Source organism: Petaurus breviceps, unplaced genomic scaffold, assembly GCF_028583685.1.
Source record: "Petaurus breviceps papuanus isolate PSGF00001 unplaced genomic scaffold, PetGlider_PUasm1.0 218, whole genome shotgun sequence".
Lineage (NCBI taxonomy): Eukaryota > Metazoa > Chordata > Mammalia > Diprotodontia > Petauridae > Petaurus > Petaurus breviceps.
The window spans coordinates 11,021,923-11,048,769 of NW_027185872.1; the positions used below are offsets into that span (position 1 = coordinate 11,021,923).

The 26,847-nt window shown below is 54.4% G+C and overlaps 1 protein-coding gene across 1 annotated transcript; it reads right to left on the reverse strand.

Moving 5' to 3' along the window:
• Positions 1 to 3,306: 3,306 nt before the first annotated feature.
• Positions 3,307 to 26,194, reverse strand: CASD1 (CAS1 domain containing 1). Its single transcript, XM_069094493.1, has 18 exons — positions 25,965 to 26,194; positions 25,107 to 25,203; positions 23,142 to 23,262; positions 18,900 to 18,944; positions 18,214 to 18,276; positions 17,861 to 17,905; positions 17,428 to 17,551; positions 16,643 to 16,857; positions 15,589 to 16,011; positions 15,198 to 15,287; positions 12,154 to 12,273; positions 11,093 to 11,249; positions 8,523 to 8,602; positions 6,737 to 6,838; positions 5,921 to 6,061; positions 5,642 to 5,719; positions 5,465 to 5,557; positions 3,307 to 4,338 (listed from the first exon to the last, which is right to left on the reverse strand). Exons 1-18 carry the CDS (start codon positions 26,095 to 26,097, stop codon positions 4,072 to 4,074), a joined length of 2,394 nt encoding a protein of 797 aa, XP_068950594.1. The 5' UTR covers positions 26,098 to 26,194; the 3' UTR covers positions 3,307 to 4,071.
• Positions 26,195 to 26,847: the final 653 nt, after the last annotated feature.

Below are 26,847 nucleotides of genomic sequence, written 5' to 3' on the forward strand. Positions count from 1 at the left end.
AGCCAAGAGAGGTCCCCCAGGGGAAGGAGAGTACCTGGCCTCAGCCGTGGTCTGAGGAAGACTGATGAACTTTGGGAGATTTGAGGCTCTGCCTGCCCAGGGGAGGAAGAACTCTCAGCAAGGAGGACCTGGGAGCATTCCTTGGCCACACATCCTCTCCAAGCTCGAGGACTGTCCTACAGATTCCATTTTTATTGGTGGGAAGACTTCTGGGCAATGTTTTGTACTCATAATGCCATCTTGGTAAATACCCATTTTTAAAGAGTTTGTGCTAGCATTTTTATTTTTAAATACATACATATATATATAGGTATTTATTTATATATACACACACATAAATAAAAATCTCCCCCATTACATGTTAAAACTATTTTTTTTTAACGTTTAAACGTTGAGTCTGCCATCCTATCTCCTCCCCACCCCAGATGTAAGCTGTCAGACACACAACCCCCAGTTCTAGGCGCTGCCCGGAGCTGCCTGGAATGCTACTCGGTGATCCTGGCAATATTGGTAAGGAACAAGCGTCTTACCTCGATCTGGGGGAAGCCGCTGGCGAGCAGGGAAGAGCTTTAACGTAACCTTGCAAGCTGCCCCCGCCCGCACCAATGCCCAGCTTTTTATTCCCCACACCTGTTTCCCTCCTGTTTCTGCATTGGCCGGGCACCCAGGGTTCGCAGCCCATCCGCAACGCTGGCGCTCCCCGCGTGACTCCCCGCCCCCGCCATACCTCCCATTACCCCGCCCTCGTTTTCTTTTATCTTTTCCAGCTGCCTCGAAGCACCTGCGCCTCGTTTAACAGCAACCTCCTTTCCGCACAGCCCTGAGGAGGCGTTACCTGGTGCCGTGAGAGCACAGGAAAAGGGGCGGACGCTACTGGACACAGTGCCGGGGGGACTCTGGCTGAGAGCCCTGGAGAATTGCACCGCCCCAGGAAGGCCAGGGAGGAAGTGAGGCAGGCTGGCCCCGGCACAGCTTACATCCTCCCGCCAGCAGACCTTGGCTCGTGGGCTGCTGCCGTGTCCAGGGCCGTCTTCCTGGCTCTGCCAACCGTGGCCGCGCCACGGGACGCATTAGGACCAGATGCCTCGCCAGGACCCTGAGGAGGTCGTGGGAGTGGGCTGCCCTTGCTGGTCTCAAGGGAGAAGTGTGGCCGTTTGTGTTAATTATCGGTTCCAAAAAGGACTAAGCGCCCCAGGGCCGGGAGAGGGTGGGTGTGCACCCCGCGAGACCATGCCCGGAGTCCTGGAGGAGGGGATGGGGTGGGAGGATTCTGAGGTGGGCCCCAGAGAGGATGGGAAGCCTTCAGCACTGAGCCTGGCACATAGGTTCTTTAGCTATTATTATGGAGGCTTGATTTAGAATCACGGGGTTAGAGGCTCCAGGGAGGGGAGATGTGCCTCCAAGGCAGCCCCTTGCACCCCAGCCAGCCCTTGTCAGGAGCCTTAAGCCCATCATAGTTGACCATTACGTTGTATTTTGCAGGACTTTAGGCTTTGGCTCCACCTTCCAGGGCCCCTTCCACGTCGCCATCTCCAGGCGGGGATCATGCTTCCCTCCCCCCTTCCCCCCACTCCTTCAGCTGACATCATTCACTGGAGGCTCCCCACTGGCCTGCAGACCCCACCCTTTCTCCAGTGTAGCGACACCCTTCCCAGGGGGAGGTCCTCAGCACTATGGCTCTCAATGCAGACCAAGAGGACTTGCCTGCCAGCTCATGGGGAGTTTGACTACTACTCCCAAATTCTTTCTCCCCTCAGAACTTAATTGTAAAAAGGGGTTTCTCCGAACAAAGACCCTAACATCTTCCTGTGTCCACTCACTGGTGTTGGGGACGTGCAGAACCCCTCCGCTCACAGGCTGGCTGAGGTTACTCAGGAGGGCATCGAAGATCTCCATGTTGGCACAAGGTCTCCTTCTTTGTCCCCTCCCCAGCAGAAGCAAGTTAACCAGTCCCGCGGGGGTCCCACCCATCCCTAGGTTTGGTCTTGGGACAGCAGCCACCCTGGAGGACCCAAATACACTCAGTTCAAAAAGCACTGGCCTTCCTTTCAGGTTTGAATCCAAAGCACTTGGATTGGAGATTGAGCGACTGGAGAAGGACAAATATCACGGCTTTCCAAGAAGGGAAAGGATGAAACCTACCAATGGTCAGTGCAGGAGATGGCCCACGTTCCTGGAGAATGGCTTCCCAAGCCAGACCCTGGCAAGATAATGAAGCAAAAGGGCAACCTGGAGCCGAACAAAGCACAAGATGGTGGCAGAGGGGCATGTGCTAGGCAGCCATGGATACTGGGTGGATCTGAGTTGTTGACTGGCAGGGATCAATCGGCCAAGAAGCATTCCCTATGTGCCAGAGACGGGGATTCCAAGGCAAAAACCAAGAGTGTCTATACCCTCTTGAGGACAGCTTGTGGGGGCTCCAGGTGGGCAGGTGACCCTAACCCTGGCTTTATCAGAGGTGTGGAGACAGGCCCAGAGGGGTCAAGGAGCTGCAGCCCCCAGTGGGGCTCAGTTCTTAGAGTCCTTTGGGTTGGGGAGGGCTCCCTCCTTCACCACAAGCTCCTGCCAGGGCATGGATGTACGTGGCCAGGGTTCTGCTCAATAAGTCTGTGGTTCCAGTCGAGCCACAGTGAGGGAGTGCTGGGAGGGCCCCTGCAGGTGCATGGTGGAGCCGTGGGTCTCCACACTGCCCTGTGCCCAGTCTTCTGAGAGGTGTCTTCCCTTCACCTGTACACCAGCAGTCTGGGGGCAGCCCTGGCCCGATGCCCATCTTGGAGATCATCAGACTATCTGGCCAAGACAATAGCACGCCTTCATGGAAGAGAACTGCAGTTGAGGCCTTGCTACATTCAAATCTTTTTACAAAACAAAGCTGTCTCAAAAAAAGAACCATAGACAGATATGGAGCCCTATCTACCTAGCAACAGCAGGTGAGGCAGGAACCTGAGATGTGGCCCCACTTCTGTACACACCACCCGGGGGGCCAGGAACAGAGTGGGCAAACCCCACTTCTCCAGGTCTGGGAGACTGCCCACAGTTGGCAAGGAAAGGAAAGGGTAACAGCAGGCAGGAGATTCTAAGCCTTGGAGGTGGCCATGGCAGGGTGAGGGAAGGGCAGGGGCCCAGCCCTCCTCCTTCACAGGCTGGTATAAAAAAGCAGGCAATAGGCCACATTCTAGCCTTGGTGGACATGGACAGGGATAACTGAGGGAGGGGGGGACCGGGCAGCGGGAGGACTGCTCCCCCCAGGAGGAACATGCACAGCTTATACACTTGTCAAACCCATGTTCTTTCTGCCACAAAAGAAACACATGAAGCAAGCAGTTTAATTGATCTCTTGCCAATACAAAAATAAGCATCCAACAGAACAATTATTTACTTTTTAAATTACTTCACACATTCACATGACATTAACAGAAAATATTTACCCCCCCACAGTAAACAAGTGCAATCTTTCGAACCATAAAAATTATAAACCAATCTGTACAACAGATAAATAAATCCTATCTACAATAGACAGCTTGTAAAAAAACAAAAAGAAAGGAAATGCTTCCCCCTCGTCTCCTTCAAAGTCTAATTAAAGTCATTCTAAGACTTACATCACAAACCCCCAATCCATTGCTCAGCAAAGAACATGGGTGAGATGAACCTGGGAGGGCTGTATGGAGGTTGGGAAGAACTTTCCAAACATTGGAAATAACAGATAAAAACCAATAAATGGAGAAAAAATGTCCAATCAGTCCATGACGTAGCTGACATCCTCCTTGGGGAGCTGGTAAGGAAAAGGTAAGGGGGGAGGGGAGGAATTCTGGATGGTGAGTTTACCTTTTTAAAAGCCAACATACAGCACTAGCACAGGCACCGCACAGGACCCCCAGGTGGGGGAGGAACCAAGCAGACCCAGAGTGGGACGATGTGACCGTGTCAGGAAACATGCAGCCCACCAATCCTTGGCGACACTTCACTTGGACAGCACTGCACAGATGCTGAGAACACGTCTTCGAGATGCGCGTGGGGGCACTGGGCCTGCTCCCAGTGTGAGCGCAATCTTGCCTGCAGGCCCCAGGAAGGCTACCGCCCATGTTCCCCTTGAATGGACGAGAGGAGGAGGAGGGCAGAGAAGAAGCCCGCTATGCAGGCCAGCCTTTTCCAGAGGACTGTGCTCTCTTTGGGGATGAGGATCTGGGCGAGGTCATTGGTGATGCGCGAGATTTCATGGGCCACACACACAAAGATGAAAGTGCTGACTGTGATGTTGAGCATCGGGCTGCCAGGGATGAGGACCAAGATGCCCCTGGTGTCTGCAGCCAGCCAGATGTGGTACTGGCAGATGAAGAGCTGGGAAGGAAGAGTGAGCCGGTCACACAGGCCACAGGAGGGCCGTGGGAGAAAAGACCAATGTTCTCTCTTCTCTGGAGTCGCTCAGGCTGATTCCTGAGATTCTGACTCCACTTTGGGGGGGGGGGGGGGGGAGCATGGTGCAGAGGGCGATAAATGAGATAAAAATTCTCTGGGAAAAAGGCCAAAAGACCAAAATGGGCAATGCTGTCACAGTCTCAACAGATGCATGGAGCCTTCCATGAAGGCTTGGAGGCTGCCCAAAAGGACCCGTCTGGACAACGGTGCATCCAACTGGGGTGCATGTGTGAGCACAGTCATGCCTAAAACAAGAGCCACCCCCCATGCATGCACACCCACCCCAGTTCACGAGGAAAGGCTTTTTTTCTGGCCTCTTCATCATCACAACCCTTAGATCCAACCTTCTGAATACCTTCAGCACTTTCAGCAGCTGCTTGAACCCCTGGTCACCCCTGGAAGCCCAGGGCTCTAACCCTTCCTCTTCCCCCTCCTCCTTCCCTCAGGGCCACCACACTCAAGGGGCAGAAGCCTGCCTTCAGGGAGCTTACAGACTACATAACAGATGCAGTACAGAGTGAAAATGAGAGGGTGAAAACCACAAAGCATGACCCTGGGAGCCTGAAGGGGAAGGTTGGGGGCTGCTCCCCTCAGGGGGAATCGGAGCAGGGCCAAGTGGGAGGGGGAAGGCAGGCCAGGTAGAGGGACCAGGGGGTGGGGCAGTTCCAATGGCTGGAACTCAGTGGGAGTGGAGAAGGGTGAACGGCGGAAAAGCCTACACTGGACACTGGCCAAGAGAGGTCACAGCTGGGCTGCGGAGGCTGGAGGGGTAAGGCCCTCAGGGAGGTCCTTCCCATAGCCAGACAGAGGGCTCAGGAGCCCTGAGAAGAGGGGGGGGGGGGGTTTGAGGGGCGTTGGTGCAGGGAGGGCTGCTAAAGGAGTAGAGGGAGACCAGAGAACTCAGCAGGAGGCAGTGGCTGCCTGGGTTTGGGGGTGCTATGGGAATGGGGGAGGGAAGAGGCTGCCTGGGAGGTCTGGGGGGTGGGGAAGGGAAGCCAGGTGAAAAGCGGACACAGAAACGTCAACACACAAATACAGACATACTCACCTCTAATGATATTTTCCCAAACCAAGCGAAAAATGAGCTGTACACTGAGCGGACGTATCCTGGGATGTTTCTGATGAGAATGAAAGCTAGAATCTAAGGGAAGAGTCAAAGGAAGAGCCTGTTTAATCCACCCCCTTCTCCTGGGCCCAGAGCCCCCCGAAGCGCCAGGAGCACTACCTGCACGACAGACACCGCGGGATGGAGCTCATTGCACTCAGTTTTGGTCTTACAGCTGCTGGCCCAGATGGAGTAGGTCTAGGAGAGAAGGGCCATGCCCATCAGTTCATCTCGCACCAGGGAGCTTTGTCCCTTTCCCAGGTGCTGCCAGTGGGGAAGGCCACCACGAGCTGGCCATCCTGGTGTGCCCATTTTACAGAAGGGGCAGTGTGCCACCCGCAGGCCTTGCCTGCCCCTCCAGCTACCCGAGCCCAGAATTAAAGGGCTGAAGGGACTCACCAAGAAAGAGACCACAGAAACAAAGAGGAGCACATTGGACATCCTGCTGGGGAGCAGGGGCTCCCCCTTCCCCTCGGAGAGCACCTGGCGCTTCTGCAAGGCCAGGTAAACAAATGCAAACAGCATTCCATGGAACACAACCTGCGAAAGGCCCACCGTGGGAGTCACGGTCAGGACAAGAGCACGTGGCCCCTGGCTCCCTGTACCTTCTCTCATCTGAGTCTGCCTCATACATGTTACACAAATGAAGAAACTGAGGGAGAAGCCAGATGGGCAGTGGGCGATGGAGAGGGTCCAGAGAGGCCACAGACAAGAGGCACTGTCCTCTGGGCCACTGTGGGGCACACGGGGGGCCACGCTGGGAGCAAAGGACAAGCCTATCTGGTGTCCTTGGCCATGGCCCTCAGAAAGGTCTCCCTGAGGAGCCAGAGGCATGTGTGGCAGGAAGGGCCACAGCTGACTGGCCTTGGGAGGGGCTCCCACTGCAGGACCAGAGACAGCGAGTCGGCAGGGACACTGGGGCCCCGTTGTCCAAACACTCCCCGAATAGGTCCAGATAACCTTGTCCCAAAGACTGGCAGGGCCCAGGAGCTGACCACCCCCACAACAGGGGAAAAGCCACCAACCAGAGGCTCAGGTCAGGGCCTTTTCCTCAATCCCACTAGGGGCCCCTCCTATGACAAACTGGGTCACCTACCCATCCTCTGACCTCACTGTCTCCCCCCCTCAAAGAAGAGGAAAAACTGTGCTCCCTGCCCAACCCCACATGCCAATCCTAGGGAGTCTCTTGGAAAAGGAGTGGAGGCGATGACGTACATAGCGGTCTAATTTCCATCGGAACCACCACTCGTAGACATTTCCATTCAATTCAAAACACTTGGACAATGGCCAAAGAGAAAAGATCTTCTCAAATGCCCCCTGAAAAACACAAAAGCAGAGAGGCAGTCAGCCAGAAGCCAGCCACCTGCCATGATGGCCCTCCAAGTGCAACAAGGGCCAAGGCTGAGCCTAAGAAGCCTTGGCTCAATACAACAGCATCCCCCCAAGTCTCTGCCCTCGCCCTTGAGGGGCCTCCCAGGGAGGCCCCAGCAGCTGCAGAGGTGTGGGGGCGTTCCCGGCCTGGAGACCCCCGACCCTGAGGAGGCGAAGCTAGCACCAAGATGGGGGGGAGGGGGTAGCCAGCACCACCTGGAAGCAGAACCGCTCAAAGCTTCTGTACAGATGGGCCTGGATCTGGAAAGGGAGGCCCCAGCCCCCAAAAAGCAGCAAGATTAACTTAGGTGGAGGGAGAGAGAGATGGGCAACAAACCCAGAAAGTGCAGGAGTTTGAGGATGGGGCCATCAAGGCTAATGCAATGGTCTGAGTAACTGGGAGAGGAGAGATGTGGACACTGCATGTCCACTGACCTCAGCCTGGAAATGTCCAAGCGGGAGGCCAGGGCTGCAGCCACAGCTGCAGGAGCCACTCATCCTCAGAGAGGACAGCTGCCCTGGGAGGAAACAGGGAGAAGCAAGAACCAAGGGTGCAGATGCAAGGCGAGGAGACCAACACTGCTGCAAGCTGACCGAGAGGCCTGGGGATGCGGCAGCCGACTGGCCAGAGCCTCGAGACTCCAACTCACAAGAGAGGACAAAACCCAGACAGGAGAGGGCGGCCAACAGCGTCCAGTGGCGCAGAGGTCAAGGAGGACAAGGGGAGAGTAGGGACTGAAGCTGGCCTGCAGAGAGGAGCGAGTGCAGGAGAAGGGGAGAGGGCGAGACGCGGTGGGGCTATCCAGAGGCCTCCATCAGAGGATGGCTGGCGGCTCTCCCAGCTTGATGTCCCACACCCCATTTACACCAGGCACACTTGTCTTCCCTCTCTCCCTGCCCCCACGAGCCATATTTGAGTCCCCTGCATCAGGTGCTCGATCCATACTTTAGTGCTGAAGAACCAAACTCTGCTTCTCAAGGACCCTGCAGGCTGCCCCACTGCCAAGATGAACCTGTCAGCATGGGTCGCAACTCAGAGCCAGAGTATTCCACTCTGGCCAATGGGGGTCACAGACCCGAGAAGCCAGATGTCCTGCCCAAGCCTTTCTCCAGACAAAGGTCAGTGCACACAGCCACTGGGGTCACCGAGTCTCAGCAGCCTGAGCTCCTGGGAGGCTGCAGGGTCCTCACTGGGGAAGGGATGCTAGTTCTTTTACATTTGGGACAACCCTCTCTGTGGCCTCAGAGTTATGGGCCCAGCTCTTTCCTCAACGAGAATCGCTCATCCTAGAATCCAGGAAATTAAAGGTGAATTTGGTGCCAAGACCATGGGTGAAACGGTGACCTCAGGGCCCTCAGCATTATGCCTCCAAACAGCTTAATATCCCCCAGCTGAAAAAGGTTCTCATGACACCTACATTATTTACAAAAACGACTGAGATTCCCGCTGCCAATGAGCCAATGGAGCCAAAACCAAGCCAAACCACTCCTTGTTCAGGGGGAAAAGCCAGTTTTTGGGACATCTCAGTGTGGCCACCTCAAAATAAAGACACGTCTATTCTCAAGCAGCTAATGCAAGTCAAGCTGCCTGCGAAGTCTGTGCAGATGCAAACGCAAGGATGATACACACCTGAGAATACGCCAGGAAGCAGATGCAGATGAGCAGAAAGGCGAGTTTCATCAGCAAGCCCAAGTGCCAGAAGCAGCTGCCTGTGGAGGAGACTCAGGATAACTCACTTTTTCTAAAACAGAAGTCACAGGCACCTCTTTCCTGCATAAGACATTAGACTGTCCAGTTGGTCTGACCACAGGTCACACTTCAAGCCGCCCCTACCACCTACACCTGAACACGGCCTGTTTCTGAGAACGAGGCTCTTCCCAACTCCTCAATTTTAAAGGCAATCTCACTGAAAGATTTTGTCTTCAACTCATTAAAAAAAAAACTAAATTCATTTAATTTTTAAAAAAATGTATTTGTATCTTTTGTTTTTAATCGCCAGCATTTCTCACTATATTCCCCCTTCCCCAAGAGCTATAACCCTTGTAACAAAGACTTCCAAAATGAGAAAAAGAACAAGGTTACACACAGCACAGCTGGGGCTGCCAGCATATAAACAGGGAGGACAATGCAGCCATTTGATTGTAAAAATCTGTCTTATGAAAATGAAATAAATATTTTTTAAATGAAATTTTTACTTTCCCCAACCATCCCAAATCCACTTTCTTTCCCTCCTGCCCTTCTCCCCCCAAAGTCCTGCTTCAGTCACACCCAAAAACAGGGGCCCTGATCCACCCCCAGGTCCAGGTGCCATCTCCCGAGTGGCCATTCTGGGGATCAGTTTCCCAGCTGTTTATGATACTGCTGCCACTGTAGGAATCATTCTCCTGGTTCTGTCCATGCAAGTCTTTCCTGGTCTCTCTGACACCACCCCCAGCTCTTACGGCATGACAGCATTTCCATAACTTCTTCTACCACAACATGCTTGGCCCTCCCTGTGCCCCTGACAGCATCTCATTCCTGGTCACCACAAAAAGAGCTGCTATCGATAATTTTTTCTTTCCTCACCTAGAGTTTGTTTTGCTTAGGACAAACTTCTCCCCCAAACTAGCCTCCTTCTTACTCTGCTCTTTCCCTCCAGTTTCCCTGTTGGGTGAACGGGCTGGGACTAAGGAGGCGCTTTCTTCCTGCCTTCAGCGTGGTTCATGTGTTGCCCCTTCCCCTTCCTTCCTGCTCCCTGATTCTGCACGATCCCGCTTCTCCACCCCTGACCAGGCCAGAAGGAGATGTTTCTCATCTCCCCAAGGGAGAAGGCTCCTTGGGATGTTTCTCCTGAGCCCTGTGTTTGTACCTCTAAGTCCCCACCCCGCTCTGGGATCAGGAACAAGCCTTTCTTCCTGCTGTGGGATTATACTCAAGTCTTGCTGGGCAGGTGATTCTTGTCCGTGAGCCCACGTGTGTTACCTTCCGAGCTCTCTACTCTTCCAAGGCAGGGGCCACTGACTTGTGTGGGATCCTGACCATGGCTGCTTGGGAAATGCTTTCTCATTTCCTGCAGGGTTTCTGCTTTGGCCCTAAATCTCTGCATTTTGTGAACGTGATGTTCCTGGGAGTTTTCATTCTGGGGTTTCTTTTAAGGAGGTGACCAGTGGATTCTCGCTATTTCCACTTTGCCCTCTGGTTCTACAAGATCTGGGCAGTTTTCTTTCCCGATTTCTTCAAATAGGATTTCTAGGCTCTTTTTGGTGGGGGTATATATGAGGGAATCCAAAGATTTTTGTAATTTTTCTCTGATCTTTTTTCCAGCTCCCGTTTTTGCTCTGGGATTACATTTCCTTCAATTTTTTCTTCAATCTTTTGATGTTACTGTTTCCTGTCTCATGGAGTCGCTGGCTTCCATTTGGTCCATTCTAATTTTCAGGGAGTTGTTGGCACTTTGGGTGCTAAGATGCTCCAACTTTTTCTTTCATAGTTCTCATCACTTTCCCATTTTTTCCTCTAGCTCTTATTTAATTTATAACAACTTTTTGAAACTAAAAAAACTCTCCTTCATTGTCTTCCAGGAGCACAAGACTGGGCCCCTCCCTGCGCTGGAATGTTCAGCTGCTTGGTGGTTCCTGGTCAGACCTGTTGCCAGGGTCTGCAAACCCAACAGCAATCACTAGCTAACAGTTAATGTTTACACAGTGCCAACTAGGTACCAGGGCCTGGGCTAACCACTTTACAATCATGATCCCACTGGATCCTTCCAGCAGCCTTTGGAGGGAGGTGCTATTATGATCCACATTTTACAGGGAAAATGCAGCAGACGGAGGTGAAATGACTTGCCCAGGGTCACCCAGCCAGTAGTAAGTGTCTGAGACAGGGTTTGAACTCAGGTCTTCCTGACTCCAGGCCCAGGGCTCTGGGCACTGTGGGGCCCTCTAGCTGCCCTTCTCTGTCTCCCTAAGCCAACTTGGGCTGGAAAGATGAGTCAACATTTTCCTTGGATTTGCCAATCAGAATTTGGTTTAGTGCCCTGCTAGGTGGAGCCTATACTCTGCCATACTGACTCCATCTTTCTTCCAAGAGCCTCAAACAAACAGGAAACCCGAATTCCCCTCCTTCCTTCCCCTCTTCCGTCACCTTCCTTGTCCCCTTCACTCTCCTTCCTTCAGTCCTCCTCTCCCCACAACAGCAGCCAAAGCTAAGTGCTGACTCACCATTCGCTTTCTTCTGGGTGATCTGTGGCCACAAGGCTAAGGTAACGTAGATGACCAAGAACCACACAGTTACCAAGGGAACAAAGTAGTAGAATTGGTAAGGCCGATCCATCACGATGCATAACACCACGACCAGGAAATTGAGACGAAATAACACCTGTGTGCAAAGGGATGGGAGCAGAGCAGATGGCAGTCCGCTTCAGTTCAGGCCTAGATACCACAAGCAAATAAAGTGATTCTTTTCTGGCAGGATTTAAATTCAAAACGGTTAGTTAGGGCTAACATAACAGGCATCACTATGTGTATTTGTATAGACATACACCGCTTTGTTTTTGTATGTTACACATATTTGCTAGGTCTATTTGTATATACTACGTATACTTGGCCTTTTTTCCCCCAATGGGCAAGTGGGGACAGAAAGGGAGAAAAAAATTAATGTTTGTTGTTAATTGGGAAAATAATTTTTTGATTTGGCTATTTCAGTTGTGTTCAGCTCTTCATGACCCGAGTTGGTTTTCTTGGCAAAGATCCTGGACTGGTTTGCCAATTCCTTGTCCAGGTCATTTTACAAATGAGGAAACAGAAGCAGACAGGGTTAAGCGATTTGCCCAGGGTTACAATGCTAGTGAGTATCTGAGGTCAGATTTGAACTAAGGTTTAAGAACCTCTATTAGTTTCACAAGCAAAATTTATAGTACAAACCCTATGAAGCCTCGGGGCCCCAGCTTCCAATCTGCCAACACAGCTCAGTCTCTCCAGTTGCAAGGCTGAGCCAAAGGGGCCCCAAGCAGGACCATGGCTGGGAAGATGGCACGAGATTTGTGCCCTCTCTCTACATCCTTCACTGGCTGGCGGGCCAACAGGGATCCACTTAGTGATCCATTCTGATTGGCCAGTGAGGAGGCTAGCAGTTTCTAGATGCTGGAGCCTGGAGAGGCCCAGACCTTCTGGACTCAAAGTCCCACAACCAGTCTGGAGCAGAAGCAGAGGGGCAGGCACCCACCCATTGGTCCATCTTTTATTTCCTCATTCATTTACTTCTGTATCTCTTTGTTTCCTACCTGACATACTCGGTGGATTCCAAAGTCTCCTTTGATCCAAAAGTACGAGAAATGCCCGTAACCTGTTTGAAATAGATATGCAGCAACCAGAACCCTAATGTGCATATACACAGGCAAAAACTGTTGGCAGAAAAAACGCATTAAATCGGGTGGTTAGGGTCGGCAGACGAGCAATTCACAAAGTGCAGAGATGGCCCCCCACCTCACAGGCCCAGCCTTGGGGATCACGACTCACTCACTCGAGCGCCCCAAGGGTTCTGTGCAAGGGGCACTGCTGCTCTGCCCTGCTCTGGGACAGGCCGTCCTGGAGGGCCCTGTCTACCCTTCATGCCAATCACCCCACACAGATGATGTCATGCAACATTTACTAAGGACCTGATGGATGCAAAGTTGCATCGATGAGAAGATGGCTTGGCTTGGCTCAACCGCCCCTTTCTGCCCTGCTTCTGGTCCAGAGCTGATGGGAATGGGAGGGAGAGTCCAATGCCCTCCCTGCCCCCTTCCCTGACCCGCCAGACGTTCCCATCCCAAGCCGTGGAAGCCAGGGTGTCTTCACAGTCCCAGGGCTCTCCTGCCAAGACTGCCCCAGGGGATGTGGATTTCTGGCACCTCAAAAGGAACTCTCAATCTATTTTCCCAAAGAACACTTGCTATTCATGTATTTCAGGCTCCATCGAACTAAGCATAGGTAACTATGGATTCCGGGGGCTTCTGGAGGAGAGCCCAGGAGGCTGAACACAACCAGGGCCTTTGTTTCCAAGTGGAAATTCCTTCTGAGATCCAAGCAACCATCTTCAAAGGCTGCATGGGAAGGGAGCCCACGACTGAGCTAGCCGCAGCCTGGGAGCTTTTGACGGGAGTGGGAAGTGTGCACATGAGGAATGACGGTCTGTCTCTATCTCCAAGGACAGGACAAAAATTCTGGCTTTAAGTCAGAGAACGGAGACTGGAAGCCAAGCTCCAGGCCAAGCCTGTTGTCTAGGTCCAGTCCTGCTAAGTGGGCAGCTGGCCTGGGATGGATTTGTTTTTAGTAACCCAGGAAGCAAAGAGGAACACAAAAGGCACCCCTGAGGGGCTCCTTCAGCCTCCATAGTGACAGGGCTTGGACTCTGTGCCCCCTAGGGGAGAGACCCTTGACCCTGGCCCATCGGGGGTGGGCACACTCCTGGAGGGGCTGGGTCACGCCCATCTTGACACACTCGTTCTAAACAGAACCAGAGTAACACAAAGGTATAGGACAAAGTGTTTCATGGAACCCAAAAGTAAGGGGGCGCTGCTCAGTACAAGGATGGCTCTTGGCATTCCGTGGAGAGCCCAAAGGCAACAGGACACATTCATGGAAAATCTAGTCATCAACGACTGCAGCATGAATGGTCACGAATGGATGAAAAGATCACCGTGAAAACCGGCAACTGAGGAAGGGTTCAGGAGATGTTCAGACCCTCCCCATCCAACCCACAGACACGCTAACACGTGGAGATGTCCAGGCCAAGGAGAATGAGATGAAGGTAGGGAGATATCTTTGGGACAAAAGCTTGGCATCTCCTGGGTTCTCGAGAAAGAGATGGCAAAAGCTGCCAGCCTGGAGCAAGGGCAGAAAGAGGAAGGCTTTGAGTGACAAGGAAACTGGCAGAAGGAAAAATGCCAAAAGCAGAAAAAATGGCCTTGGATCCCACTGGTACCAAGAAGATGTAGACAGCACAGCCCCCCGTCCTTCCCCACTGGATGGGACTGGCTCGCCCAGGAGGGGCGGCCCCAGGAAGAGCTCCTTGATCACACGACCCGAGGAAAGACGTGGACGCCCAGAGAGCCTGCCTGTCTGGGACAGACCAGACACAGCGGGCTGGGAGGTGGAAGGCAGCTGGACAAAGATCCCTGCCTTTCAATCTTCACCCCCAATGGGGCTGCACCTGCAAAGAGCTGAAGAAAAGCATCCCCCAGAGGGTGAGACTCCATACAAAATGCTGTGGGATAGAAAGGGAAAGCGGGCTGGTGATGGGGGGAGAGAAGCTGGTGGCTCGATGGCCAGAAGCCCTGGGGACTGTGGGACAAAGTGAGGAGGCCCCTAGCTCTCGGGGAGGACCCCGGGGGGAGAGTCACACAGGACGATGGGCCGCGATCGGACTTTTTGGAGGCTCTTTCCACACTGATGAGACCACAGATGCGTAAGCAGCGTGCACAAACTCAGTGACTTCAAGCCAAAAGGCTTCATAGAATGAAAGATTTTCCAAGTTTTCCCTGAGGCCTGGATACACCAAACAACATTCAACAAATGTTGTGCAACAAATGCTAAGACAAGCGACAAGTCTCTCACTGAAGAGAGAGCCCTGTGTGAAGTGTGCAGCGGGTGGCAGGGGGCAGCCCCAACAGACGACCATGCGACCCGAAGCAGGTCAGTGATTCCGCAGACCTAAGAGCCCCCTGTCAAAGGGCACTGCCACGAGGAAGACAACAAGGCCCTGAACCAGAAAGCCCCTACCTTCCATGCTTACTGCCGCGAGGAGCTCAGGGCTGAGAGTACATCTTGTCTCTGACCAAGTTACGGTTTCCACACGGGCTGGATGGCAGGGTGAGGCCTTGGGGTAGCTCCTGCGGCAGCCGCGCCAGGGGCTGCACCAAATTAGCCCTACCCCCATCTCTCTCCAAATAGCTACAGTCACCCTGCAGTCTACACATCACATATGTGTGTGCATGTAAATATACAACTCACTTTAGAGTCCTGACCACAGAACTAGCTTATTCTAAGTGAATCTGAAGTCCCTCACCTCATTCGGTTTCTATTTCTTTATAACTAAGATCACCCTCTGGGCCCCTTGACCTGTTCAGCAGCGTTCACACTCAATCAGGATCCAGCGAGCACCTATTAGGTGCCTACTGTGTGTGCCAGGCACTGAGCGGAAGAGCTGGCTCGGCCTGGCCACCCCTCCAACCACAGGATTTCACTATTGTCTCAGGGCTAAGATGAACACAGGATGACTCCCCTCTTCTCTACCCAAGACACCGCCCTGGAGCCCTGAGCGCCCTGTGGAGGCCGCGAGCCTTACCGCGCTGGCCCCTGAGATGTGGTAGATCAGGATGACCAGCTGCATCCAGCCCTTCCACTCCTCCGTCTGCTCCCGGTTCAGCACCTTGGTCTGTGGGAAGAAGACACCAAGGTAGGGCCACGCCCAGTCACCAGGCCCCACCCACCCTGCACAAAGCCCTCCAAGACCCAGCTCAGCGATCCACAGCATGGTGTGGCTCAGACCCTTTGAGGCACAGGCCTGGGCTCCAGGAGGCTCCGTGTGCCTGGAGATAGTACAGCAGGAGTTCCCTGGATCCAAGAGAACCCGTCACGTGGATGTGTAGCAGCACGGCCTCCCGTTGAGCCCTGGGGTCAGGGCCCCTTTCTAGGCCCAGACCCATCGCTCACAGGGCCTCCCTGGCTCCACCTACCTCTTTGGTATTTTCGTTGTAAAACACTCCTAAAACCAGTATGTAGATAATGGGTGTGAAGAAGGAGGAGTGGGTATAAAACTTGTTTTCCTTCATAAACAGATCTGCGCGGTCACACAGGTAGAAGTAGGCCATGATCAGCCCCAGCTTGCAGCACGACTGCAAGACCACTTCGGAGGGGCAGGCGGGGGGTGTGGGGGCCGCCTTCTTCTCCTCCCCTGCCTCCACGTCGGTGCACAGGCGGCTCCTGCGGTGACTGTGGCGATGCACGAGCTGCAGGACCAGGCAGCCCGCGATGGACAGGCCAAAGAAGCCGGCCGCCAGCTTCTGGGTGAGCGTGGGGGCAGCGAGGGGCTGGCAGCAGGAGCCGTCGATAGGCCTCACCACCTTGTTGCAGCACACGTTCATGAGAATCATGGCGCTCTGCCGGAGGAGACGAGGCAGGTCACCAAGGTCCCCAGACACACCAGGGACCCAAGGGGGGCCCTTTCACTATCCCAGCCCCACTGAACAGAGGAGAAGACTGAGGTTCCTCAGATGACTGTGCCCGAGGCTGCCCAGGCTCACGGTGCACACTGGGCCAAGAGCCGGCCTCAGCCACTGAACAGTCCCGGCCTCAGTTTCCTCATCTGTGAACGAGGGTCTTCTGGGGATGTGGTGAGGAACCAATGAGCTAACCCTTGTCAAGGACTTGTCGCCTAACTGTGCAAGGTCAAATACTGACCTTCACCTCTTCCCAACTGGCCTCTGCCTAGCCCACACCAAGCTCCCTCCCAACACATACAGGACTCCCGAGAATGTCCAGTCTGTGGGTCAGAAGGCACCCCCTTCCCTCACCCCACGAGGCTGAGTGGGGCTCATCAGGGCCTTCTCTTCTTTCAGGGACATCAACACCAAGGCTCCCTCCCCTGGGGGCTGTGGACCAAGCCCCAGGACACACACGGCCAGCCAGGGGCTGACAGGCCCTGCAGAGACGGCTCTAGTCACTGCAGCTCCTGGCCTCTCCACAGGCCCTTGGGCACTGATCAGCCACCAGGGGTCACTGTGCTCTTACCGTTTCTCGGCTCGACTCCGGGAGGTGGAGGCCGTCCACAGATTCCATGATGGTCTCTTGTGCGATGAGCTGGGACACTCGGAACACTCTGACCCTGGACTTGGCATTCTTGGCACTGCCGTTGAGGATGCTGATGGCGGCTTCATTGTAGGCGTTGATTTTCTCGTTGGTGATCATCCGCCTGTTTTCACTCAAAAGGTCTTCATAGACGGGATCTGAGCATGAAACAAAGCATTTCTGAGGGTCCCCGGAGTCAGCGAGAATGTCTGGTGCCCCAGGGTCCCTGCCCCCTGCCATGAGCCTGGCTCACTCTTCTTCCTGAAGCTTTACTTTCTCTGGAGAAAAGACTGGTGGTGGGGGGGGGGGGGGGGGGGCACAGAACTGCTGAGTGTCTGGATGGTGTTCGGAGCCTTGCTCTGCTTGGCCCTAGAGGATCCACCACTAGATGGGAGGGTGTGAGGGGGATGCTGTCTCCAGGTGGAAGGGGCTGCCCTCCCTTGGGACATCGGTGTGTGGCCACTATCCAAACCTGTGACCCCATGGGCATTTCAGATAACAGGGTGCCTCTACAGACAGACAGCCTAAGCACTCAATAACGAGCAGAAGTGCCCCCAGGGGAGGAGGTGACCCTGTCATCAATGAGGCTGCCCTGACTATACGCGGACGCCTCCAGCTTTGAAGAACTGTTTGGGGGGGTGAGCTCAGCCCAATATTCATTTTCATAAAGCAACAGTTTTCCTCTCAGCAGGATTATTCCTCATTCAAAACACATGAGTGACACTTACCTTGTAAGACCCAGAAGACGTCGCTAGTCTTTGCTAGCTTCTCTAGAAGCGGTGCGAGAGAAGTGATGTTGGTCTTATACTGGGCGAGGGCCTCCTCACTGCCATTGTGGGTCTTTATGGACCACTAAAAAGATGGAGCCAAGAAAGAGCAGCGTTAACCAACTGGTGGCAAGGAGAGAGGAAGCACTCCCACCTGACCAAGCCTCTCCTGGCTCATTTAGGGTAATTAACTTTCACTCCAATCCTGGACTGCTGGCAAGGGGCCCGGAGGCCGACCTCCAACCCCCGGCCAGGCAGGACAAGCCAGGGCTTCCCGCACCCCACTCAGGTGACTGAATTACAACAGCGCCCTGGATTTGATGGACAGTCCGTCCGACAGACCCCTGATGGGGGCTGGGGCAGAAACCCACAGGAAACAATGACAAGGGCTCACCGTGGCAGCTCCCGCTATGATGACGTGGGGCTTTCCCACAGGTTCCTAAAAAGGGAAAATCCAAATGTAACAGCCACTCAGAGAGCACCTTCTACGAGGTGCGATCAGGGTCCTCTCTAGCTCCCACTGAAGGGACCAGGAGGATGAAGGGGACAATGGGAACCTTTCTGAGGACCCCAGGAGGAGCTGCCAGGGATCATTTCATCTTGGCCTCTGACAGGCCATTGGCCTGGCACAGCTGCCATGGCTGGGACAGACAAATGGAGCAGGGTGGCCTCAGGACTCTTGCCCACAGCTGTCTCTGCCGAAAGGAGGTGGGAGCATGGGGTCGAAGTGCACCCCTAAATACCGACCTCAGTCCACAATTTGACACGCTGTTTCATGGAAGCATTAACTTCAGGGTGCCACAGGAAATCCTAAAAGAAACACACACACACATGTGAGAAATCTCAGTCGTGCCCACCCAGCCTGTCAAGGCCTCACCAGGGGGCTCTGACTGGCAGGAGACTGAGGGCATCCAGCACAGTCAATGTGCATCCTTGGGTACCAGCCACAGGCCTGCACCTGATAAAGCATGCCAGCACACCCTAGCCTCAAATGGAGAGCAAGGAGGTGGGAGGGCAGGGTTAGCGACATTGTCAGAGTTAGGAACTGAAAGCGATCCTCTCAGGTTCCTCTCCAGCTGTCTCCCTCATTCTTCAGACTCTTCGCTAGAAGCGACTACCCCCTCCAGCCACTGTCCAGTAATTCTCTTCTCTTTCTCAGTCTAGCTCCTATAAACAAAACTGCTTATCCCCATTTGTCCTGTCTCACTCTCACTAACCCTAATTCCACGGGCTCAGCCCCTTCCAACATCATCACCAGATGGAGCCCTTAATCTGGCTGTCCGTTTCCCCTTTGATAGAGACTAGATGGTCTCTAAAGGTATGACCCCACTCTATCCACAAAATAACTGATTTAACTCCATTTATCCAGTCCTTATCCTGTTCAACTACTGATGCTGGCATTATAAATTATGGTATTTTAGTGATAAACTTACCACTTTAACTGATGAAATTTTGTCTTCAAAAGGAATGTTTTCATGCTGTTGAAGACAGGGAGAGGGGGAAAAGAGAAAATAAGAACTTTTTACTATTAAAAGCTTTAAATAAAATGCTAGTTTTTCCATTCAGCTGCTATTTTGTAGGAAAGGAAATCTATTTTACTTGAAAGGGCCTAGATAACCCCAAAGAACCTTCCAATTCCCCCTCATTTATAGCTGGCAACTCAGCAAGGCGGACCCATGTGCACAAGCCTCTGCTTTCCAGCAGCCATGACACCGTCCCCCCAGGGAGCACCGAGGCTGAGCAGCTAAAGATCTCAGCAGGGATCCAGAACAGATCTAGAATTCAGACTTGAGAACACTGAGGACAACATCCAATCCAACTTGAAAGCACTTAGGAAGCTCCTTCCTGTTACCCACAGGGCACCACAGGGGACTCTACTGAATGTAGAGAAACAAGCCCAGACCAATGGTGAGCGAGGAGAACGAAGCACGCGGTAACTGGGAACCACCCTCGAGAGCAGCTAGATTCCAATCTTGTTTCCGGTGTTTCGGATAACACATGGTATAAAACATGGCCATTTCTTGGTGGAGAAGGGGGGGCCTGGGGGGACGGGCCACTGCAGTCACTAGCCTGACCGCAGATCAGGCTCCATGGCTTTATTCTGAGGTGCCTGTGCATGTGCTGGGGAGTGGGTGTCATGGGAAGAAGGTGGTACAAAATACAAAAGGCTCTCTGAAGATGGCTCTGGAAAAGGTGCTTACACTCTCCTGGGGAAACACAGTGTAAGAGGGCCAAGGAGGCGCCTGCTGGGACAGGGTGCTGTCTGTCTTTGCCTTGGAGAACTTCATCATCACCTGGATTACTATTTTTCTCCCTGAAAACCCTCCTCTTGAGCCTTCAATCAGCTCTTCCTCCTCCTTCTGCCCCTCACACTGTCTTGGATCTTAATGACTAGGGGGGCCAAGCTGCCTACTGTACTCAACCCCACTTTGGCTTAATGCCCACACTCACTGCTACAGGTAGGAACAGAACCCACTGATCGGGTGTCATTCTTGTGGTCTTTGGGAGCAGCCAGGGGCTTGGTGGACTCTAACCCCGGGTCAGGGGGAACAGCCCTTTCGTCGTTCAGTCATTTCGGTCATGGCCAACTCTTGGTGACCCCATTTGAGGTCTTCTTGGTAAAAGATACTGGGGCAGTTTTGCCATTTCCTTCTTCAGCTCATTTTACAGAGGAGGAAACTGAAATAAACAGGGTGAAGTGACTTGCCCATGGTCACATAGCTAGGAAGTATCTGAGCCTGGATTTGAAGTCAGTAAGAGTCTTCCTGTGCCACCCAGCTGCCCAATAATCCCCTCATCAGGGGTAAGAGGAAGCACTCATCCCCTCAGAGGCTGCCGGACCCTCTCCTGGTTTGTTTGTCCTCATTTCTGATGTGGCAGTCAGTCCCTCTCTCCCCCTACCACCATGGGCTTCCTCCACCTTTCCTCACCAGCTGATGAACAGAGCTGGAGGAGGCCTCAGCACCATGCTGACTGCACACATTACAACATCCGACTTGACTGCAATGAGGACCGCTCTGCCATCCTCTCTCCACTGCATCCCTCCCTCCCTCCCTCCCTTCAGAGCCTCCCATGTGGCCCCCCACCCCTGCTCAGGACTTCACTTCTTATGTGCTGAGAAAGTAACTTGATGTCAATGGCCTCTTCTCTCTTTATTCAAAGGCCCATCAAAGCAATTCTGCTTTCCCCCAATCTAGATCATGGAGTCAAGACCCTCCCACCTACGTGTCCCCCTCAATCCCCTGCCCTGCCATCTTCTTCTGTGACTTGCCCCTTAACCATCCCCTCTCCCAATACACAGTTCCTCCCCAACTGTGTCCCTCATCCTTCAGACCCTTCACTAGAAGGGACCATCCCCTCAAGCTACTGTCCGGTAATTCTTTTCTCTTTCTCAGTCTAGCTCCTACAAACAAATTTGCTTATGCCCATTTGTTCTGTCTCTGTCTCACTCTCATTAACCCTAATTCCAAGGGCTCGGCCCCTTCTAACATCATCATCTCTGCAGAGACCCTGATGACCTCTCGCTGGCCCAGTCCCTCAGTTCTCACCCTTGCTGACCTCTCAACAGCCTGTGACACTAGTGACCACACCTTCCCCGTCTCCTCTTCCTCAGGCCTCTGCCCAGACTGGCTGGATCACGGAGGGAGGGAAGTGGGGAAAGTAGCTAGGACAGAGGCCTGGGAGCACCCATAGTTAAGGAGAGGAATAGGAGATGCCTGAGCCCGAGCCTCTCTGAAGAGAGGGGCCAGACACGGGCACCTACCGCCCATCTCCCAAGCCTGGATTAGACCCTTGGCCTTTAGGGCAGTTTCTCCATGAGCCCAAATTCCCCATTTCTTCCCCCTTCCAAACTACCTTCTGACTCTGTCAACACAGACGTAGGTCTAATGTGTCTCCCTCGTCTCCCATCACCCAGACACCTCCTGAACCTGTCTGCCATGATCTCGGCCAAAGCCAACCCCTCTCCCTGTATGTGGCATGCCCTCCCCCTCCCTGTCATCCCCCTGTCCCTTATGTTCAATCTGTCTGTCTCTACTGGTGCTGTCACCACCATCTGCAAACATGTCCACGTCTCTGTCCTCAAAACCCTTTCCTTTGGTGCTTCCATCCCTGCTAATCATCATCCTGCATCTCTTCTGACCCAAAAGGCGTCTACACCAGGCACTTCCATTTCCTCTCCTCTCCCTCCCAACTTCTGATGACTCCATTCCACCGAAACTGCCCATGATCTCTCAGTGGCCACACCCAATGGCCCTTTGTCAACCCTCTCTCTGACACGGCTGGTCACTTCCTCCCCCCACCCCCATCCTCTCTTCTCTCTAGGTTTTCAGGCTACCCTCTGCCCTCTCCTGGTTCTCCTCTTCCCTCTCTGATCGCCCCTTCTCCATCTTCTCCGCTGGAGCCTCCTCCAGACCACGCCCTCTAACAGTGAATGGCAATCGGCGTCAGCCTGGGCCCTTTCAAGGATCACCTGGCCAGCTTATCAGTTCTCATGGATTCAGTGACCCTCTCTGTGCTGATGATTCTTACCTCTACCAGTCTGTCCCAATCTCACTGTTGAGCTCCAATCTCCCATCTCCAGCTGCCCACTGGACACCTCTCTCTGGACATCCAGTAATATCTTAAACTCAATAGGTCCAAGGCAGAACTCACCATCTTTCCCTCTAAACCCTCCCTGCCTCCTCCCCTCCCCATTACTGAAGAGGGCAACCCCTCCTCCCAGTCCCCCAGGCTCACAACCAAGGCTTCCTCCTGGACTCCTCACTCTCTCACCCCTTCCCCAATGTGGTGCCACATCTCTCAGGTATGCCCCTTTCTCTCCTTCGATGCTGCCACAGTCCTGGCGCAGGCCCTCATCACCTCACACCTAGATGACTGAAGTCACCTGAAGGGGGGGTCTGCCGACGTCCTGTCTCTCCCTACTCCAGCCTATCCTCCAGCCAAATAGATCTTCAAGTATGGGCCTGAGCATATCAGCCCCAGGGGCTCCCTATCACCTCCGAGGTTCCCTGCTACCTTTTCCATCTTCTGACAATCTTAACCCCAACATACGCCCCTTGACCCAGTGACCCTGGCCTCCTGGCTGTCCATCATCACTGGAATGCTCTCCCTCCTCCAGGCCGATGAGCGATATCCCTGGTTGTCTTTCAGTTCCAGCTGAAATCCAGTCTTCTGAGCTCCCCTAAATCCCAGCACCTTCCTTCCCTCATGTCCCACCTGTCCTGGGTGGAGCTTGCTTTGTACAGAGCTGTACATACTGGCTTCCCCATTAGACTCTAAAGCTCCCTGAGGGCAGGGACTATCCTTTGCCACTCGATGCTCTGTGAGCCCGTGAACCATCTGTGGGGTTCGTTAGCAAAGATACTGGACCGGTTTGGCACTTCCTTCTCCAGGGGATTAAGGTAAACAGAGGTTAAGTGACTTGCTCAGGATCACACTGCTAGTGAGTATCTGAGGCTGGATTTGAACTCAGGTCTTCCTGACTCCAGGCTCCAGCTCTGTCTCCCTGGTACCTAGCACACGGTAGGCCCTGACTGACTCGGTACAAAGAAGGTATTTCATCATGCTGCTGGGTGATCTAAGAACAAAAAGGGGACGTACACGCAGTCCCGATTCCTCAGATGGCCGTCCTCCTAAAGACACACATTCTCAAGACATGGACATGACATTCTTACCTTATTTCCTTCTTCTCTGAATTGAGGATTAATTATTTTCACGAAAGAAGAGAATAACTGACGAATTCTGGAGTCTCCGATGAAGGCGACGTGCTTATCTACAAGGCAGTTCTTTGCTTCGCTGCAACAAAGATTCAATGATTACTTTAGTGATTATTTCTCTTGTATTCATAATTCACTGCTGCATCAGGACCAAGGTTCTACCCCTTCTCTTCTTCCTTACCCAGAAATCGGAGGGGTCGATGGCTCCTGGCCAGGGGGGCAGGGATCTAATCAGAGTCCAAGAAGCTGAGGCCCAGAGCTGCTCCAGGCACATGGGGTGACGGGGAAATTGTTAAGTGTCTCTGACCAAGATCTGGGCGACCCAAGGCCCTCCTTGTAAGATTCATGCTCTCATTAACTGCTAACCCTCACGAACAGCCGCTTTTCCAAGGGCATGTGAAGTGAGTCTGCTGCCATGAGGGCCCAAATGGCCATCTTTTTATTGACAAAATGATTAAATTTCCCAGAAATGATGTCTCTCAAGCTTTCTAAATGCCACATCTTAAAACCAGAGTGTCACTCTTTCTTCCCCTCTCTCCATTCCACTACTGGCTAACTTGGAAGCTCTGAGCGGCTCCATCTGGCCCTCCTCTTCCTGGGCCTGCCCTTGTGGGACCAGCCTTGGAGCAGACGCCTCCTCAGCAGAGTTCAGGTTCAGAACCACCCCAGCAGGAGCAGCCATATTTCAAAATAACGATCCTTTTTTTTTTGTTAATGAAAATAAGCTTTATTACATCAAGTAACAAATACGTACAAAAGATGCACGTAACAGTTTTAGTCATTTATCCAGATTTTTCTTTAAATTGTTTTATGACAAACTCAAGACCTAAAATCTATAGTCTTTGTCTGAAAAGTAACTATCTGGGTTCTTAATTTTTTAGTAGGCTGATCAGTCCTCTGTATTTATAACTCATGCATTTTAAATTGACTTCAAAGAATGAACAATCATGCAAATGTTCACACACCAAAAACAAAACAAAACAAAAAAAACAACCCATGTTATTATTATTATTGCTTTTTGGAGGGCAACTGGGGTTGACTTGCCCAAGGTCACACGGCTAGTAAGTGTGTCAAGTGTGTGAGGCCAGATTTGAACTCAGGTCCTCCTGACTCCAGGGCCGGTGCTCTATCCACTGCACCACCTAGCTGCCTCCCCTCCATCTTATTTTTGAAAGCAGGGTCTCTCTATCATGTGGTCCTAACTGGAAGATACCCAACTGTTAGTTGGGCATAAAAAAATCCTTAAGAATTATTAGAGATTCTGGAAAAGGTGCAAGAGAATGACAATTTGGGTGGTTTTAAGTGTACTCGAAGGAAGAAAAAGCCTGGGCCGGTTAGCAGGGCAGTGAACGAGAGTCGGCGGCATCGTGAGCAGAGCTTTCCACATGCGATTTCTGGACTCGATGCTGTAAAAAAAGGGGACCCGGGCTGTTCCTAACTACTTACACTGCAATCTTAATCGCAGGATGGCCCTTTCTTCTGTTCTTACAGACTATGGTGGGGGTGAGAAGGGGGAAGAAGGCAGACTTTTGGGCGAGTCAAGACAAGGGATTCACACGAGTGTCTTGATCACCAGCTGTGAACCTTCTTCTTCCCAAGGAAATGGAGCGCCCGCTAGGACCTTGCGTTCTGCTGGGTCTGTGCCAGGCATTCCCGCAGGGCCCGATCTCTTTGCCCGGCTTCTCGATGACGCCGGCAGTTCGCTTTGGGGCGCCCGGCTGCTCCCCTTGCCCTGGTCACTGGCCGGTACTGGGTGGAGGCCGCCCTGGAGTCAGGAGGACCTCGGTTCAAATCCGGCCTCAGACACTCCACGCGGCTACTGGTTGTGTGACCTTGGGCCAGTCACTTAACCCGCCTGCCTTGCCTTCCCCACTCAAAAGGAAAAAGGCAACATCCCCAAAGCGGCCGGACCCGGAGCTGTACCTGACTCTGTACTTGTGCATCATGCAGCTGTGCGGCTGCCACACTCTGCCCCCGAGAAACCGGCCGCTCGACACCAGGTGCTCGCAGGAGTCCTGGCCTTGAACCGCAGGAAGGAGGGAAAGGGAGGTCAGTGACCAGAAGGGCGCCCTGGGCCCTGCCTCCATCATGCACTAGCTGGGTGACCCTGGCCAAGTCACTAAGGGGGCTGGTAAAGCACGCCCACGCACGAGGCTGGCACGTGTGGCTGGGGGCCGGGAGGTGCCCTCGGCTCCAAGCTGAGCCTCCTTACGGTCTGGGCCTAACACCGGAGGAGCGGAGCCCTTCAGACTCCAGCCCAGGCCCCCAGGGCGGGGTGGCGCTGCGGCAGGCAGGGGACTTGTCCAGGGTCACCCTGCCACGGCGTCTCAGAGAAGGCCCGCGGGGAAGGGAGACCTGCCCGCCCAGCTGGGGGGGGGGGGGAGAGTGACCGCGGGGGACAAGAGGGGTGAGGGGCCCCGAGTGACCAATGCTCGCTGCCGAGCGGCCGGGGGAAAGGAGGTAGCCGGCGGCCGAGACATCCCGCCCCAGGGTGGTGGACAGCCGGAGGTTGGGGAGAGAGGGAGGAGCCCCGGGCACGAGCTATGGGGCACGCCCTCGGGGAAGATGGGTGGTGCGCTGCCGCGCGTGCGCACCAGGGAGCGGGCACTCTTCGGCGCACGCGCACCAGGTCCGGAGGGTGGGGGTGGGGGAATTTCTCCCAGGGCCGCGCAGGCGCGCCTGGACGGGAGAGCGAGCTCGCTCGGCCGCGCACGCGCGCTGGGAGTCCCGGCCCGCCCGCCCCTTTCCAGGCCCGCCCGCTCGCCCGGCGGCCCCGCTCACCCGGGTAGTGGCGTAGCGCCGCGTGGCCGGCGGCCAGCAGCAGCACGGCGGCCAGCGCGAGCCCCTTGGCGCTGCTCACGCTGAAGTAATGGTTGATCTCGCGCCGCCCGCGCGTGTACGCCAGCGCCGCCATCTTGGATCCTCCATGACAACAGAGCGCGGCGGCGGCGGCGGGAGCGCGGGCGGGAGCGCGAGCCGGGCCCGGGGGCGGGAGCAGGGCCTGGGCCCGGCCCTCAGCGGCCTGGCTGTCGCTCGGGGGCTGCCGCCAGGGCCGCAGCGCGGCCAGCAGCAGCAGCAGCAGCCGCCGCCGCCACACCGAAGTCTCCGCCTCCGCCGCGGCCTCCCCCGCGCGCCGCCGCGGCCCTGACGTGCCCGCGCACTCTTCCGCGTCTGCGCCCGCGCTCGCGCCTGCGCTATCCGGCTCGTCCCCTGGTCTGGTCCGCGCCTGCGCAGAATCGGAGTCTGCACCCAGCCGCCCCTGTCCGCCCTCCTGCTGCGGCTGCGGCTGCGGCTGCGGAGCCTCGTCTCCCTGGGGCGCCCCGCGGGGCGGGGCCGGGAGCTGGAGCAGCATGGGCGGTCGGTCGGTTAAGGAGGCGGTACTGAGCTGTCCGGTTGTCCAAAGTCGGGGGGGAGCGGGGCCGTGGGTGCCCGTCCAAAGCCACCGGAGGCGAGGGCTGCGGGTGCCGGGCCCGACGTCCGACAGCCTGCTGCGGGACTGAAGTTCACCTGCCTTTCCCTGCCCCACCCCCGGCCAGCCCCGCCCCCCTGGGGGCCCGGCCCCGGGACCGCTTCCTCCCGGGCACCTTCAGCGCTGGGCAGCCTCGGAGCTCGGGGCCAGCGCGGGTCTGCTAGGGGGCGCACCCTGAGAAATGGGCTGTGCCGC

Excerpts from the sequence above, each read along its gene's own strand:
- CASD1 (XM_069094493.1), bottom strand. The coding sequence starts at position 26,097 with ATGGCGGCGCTGGCGTACACGCGCGGGCGGCGCGAGATCAACCATTAC. Across the intron at positions 18,277-18,899 it reads AAATTTCATCAGTTAAAGTG|GATTTCCTGTGGCACCCTGA; the intron begins GTAAGTTTATCA and ends TGTTTCTTTTAG. Across the intron at positions 8,603-11,092 it reads CACCCAGAAGAAAGCGAATG|GCAGCTGCTTCTGGCACTTG; the intron begins GTGAGTCAGCAC and ends TCTCCTCCACAG.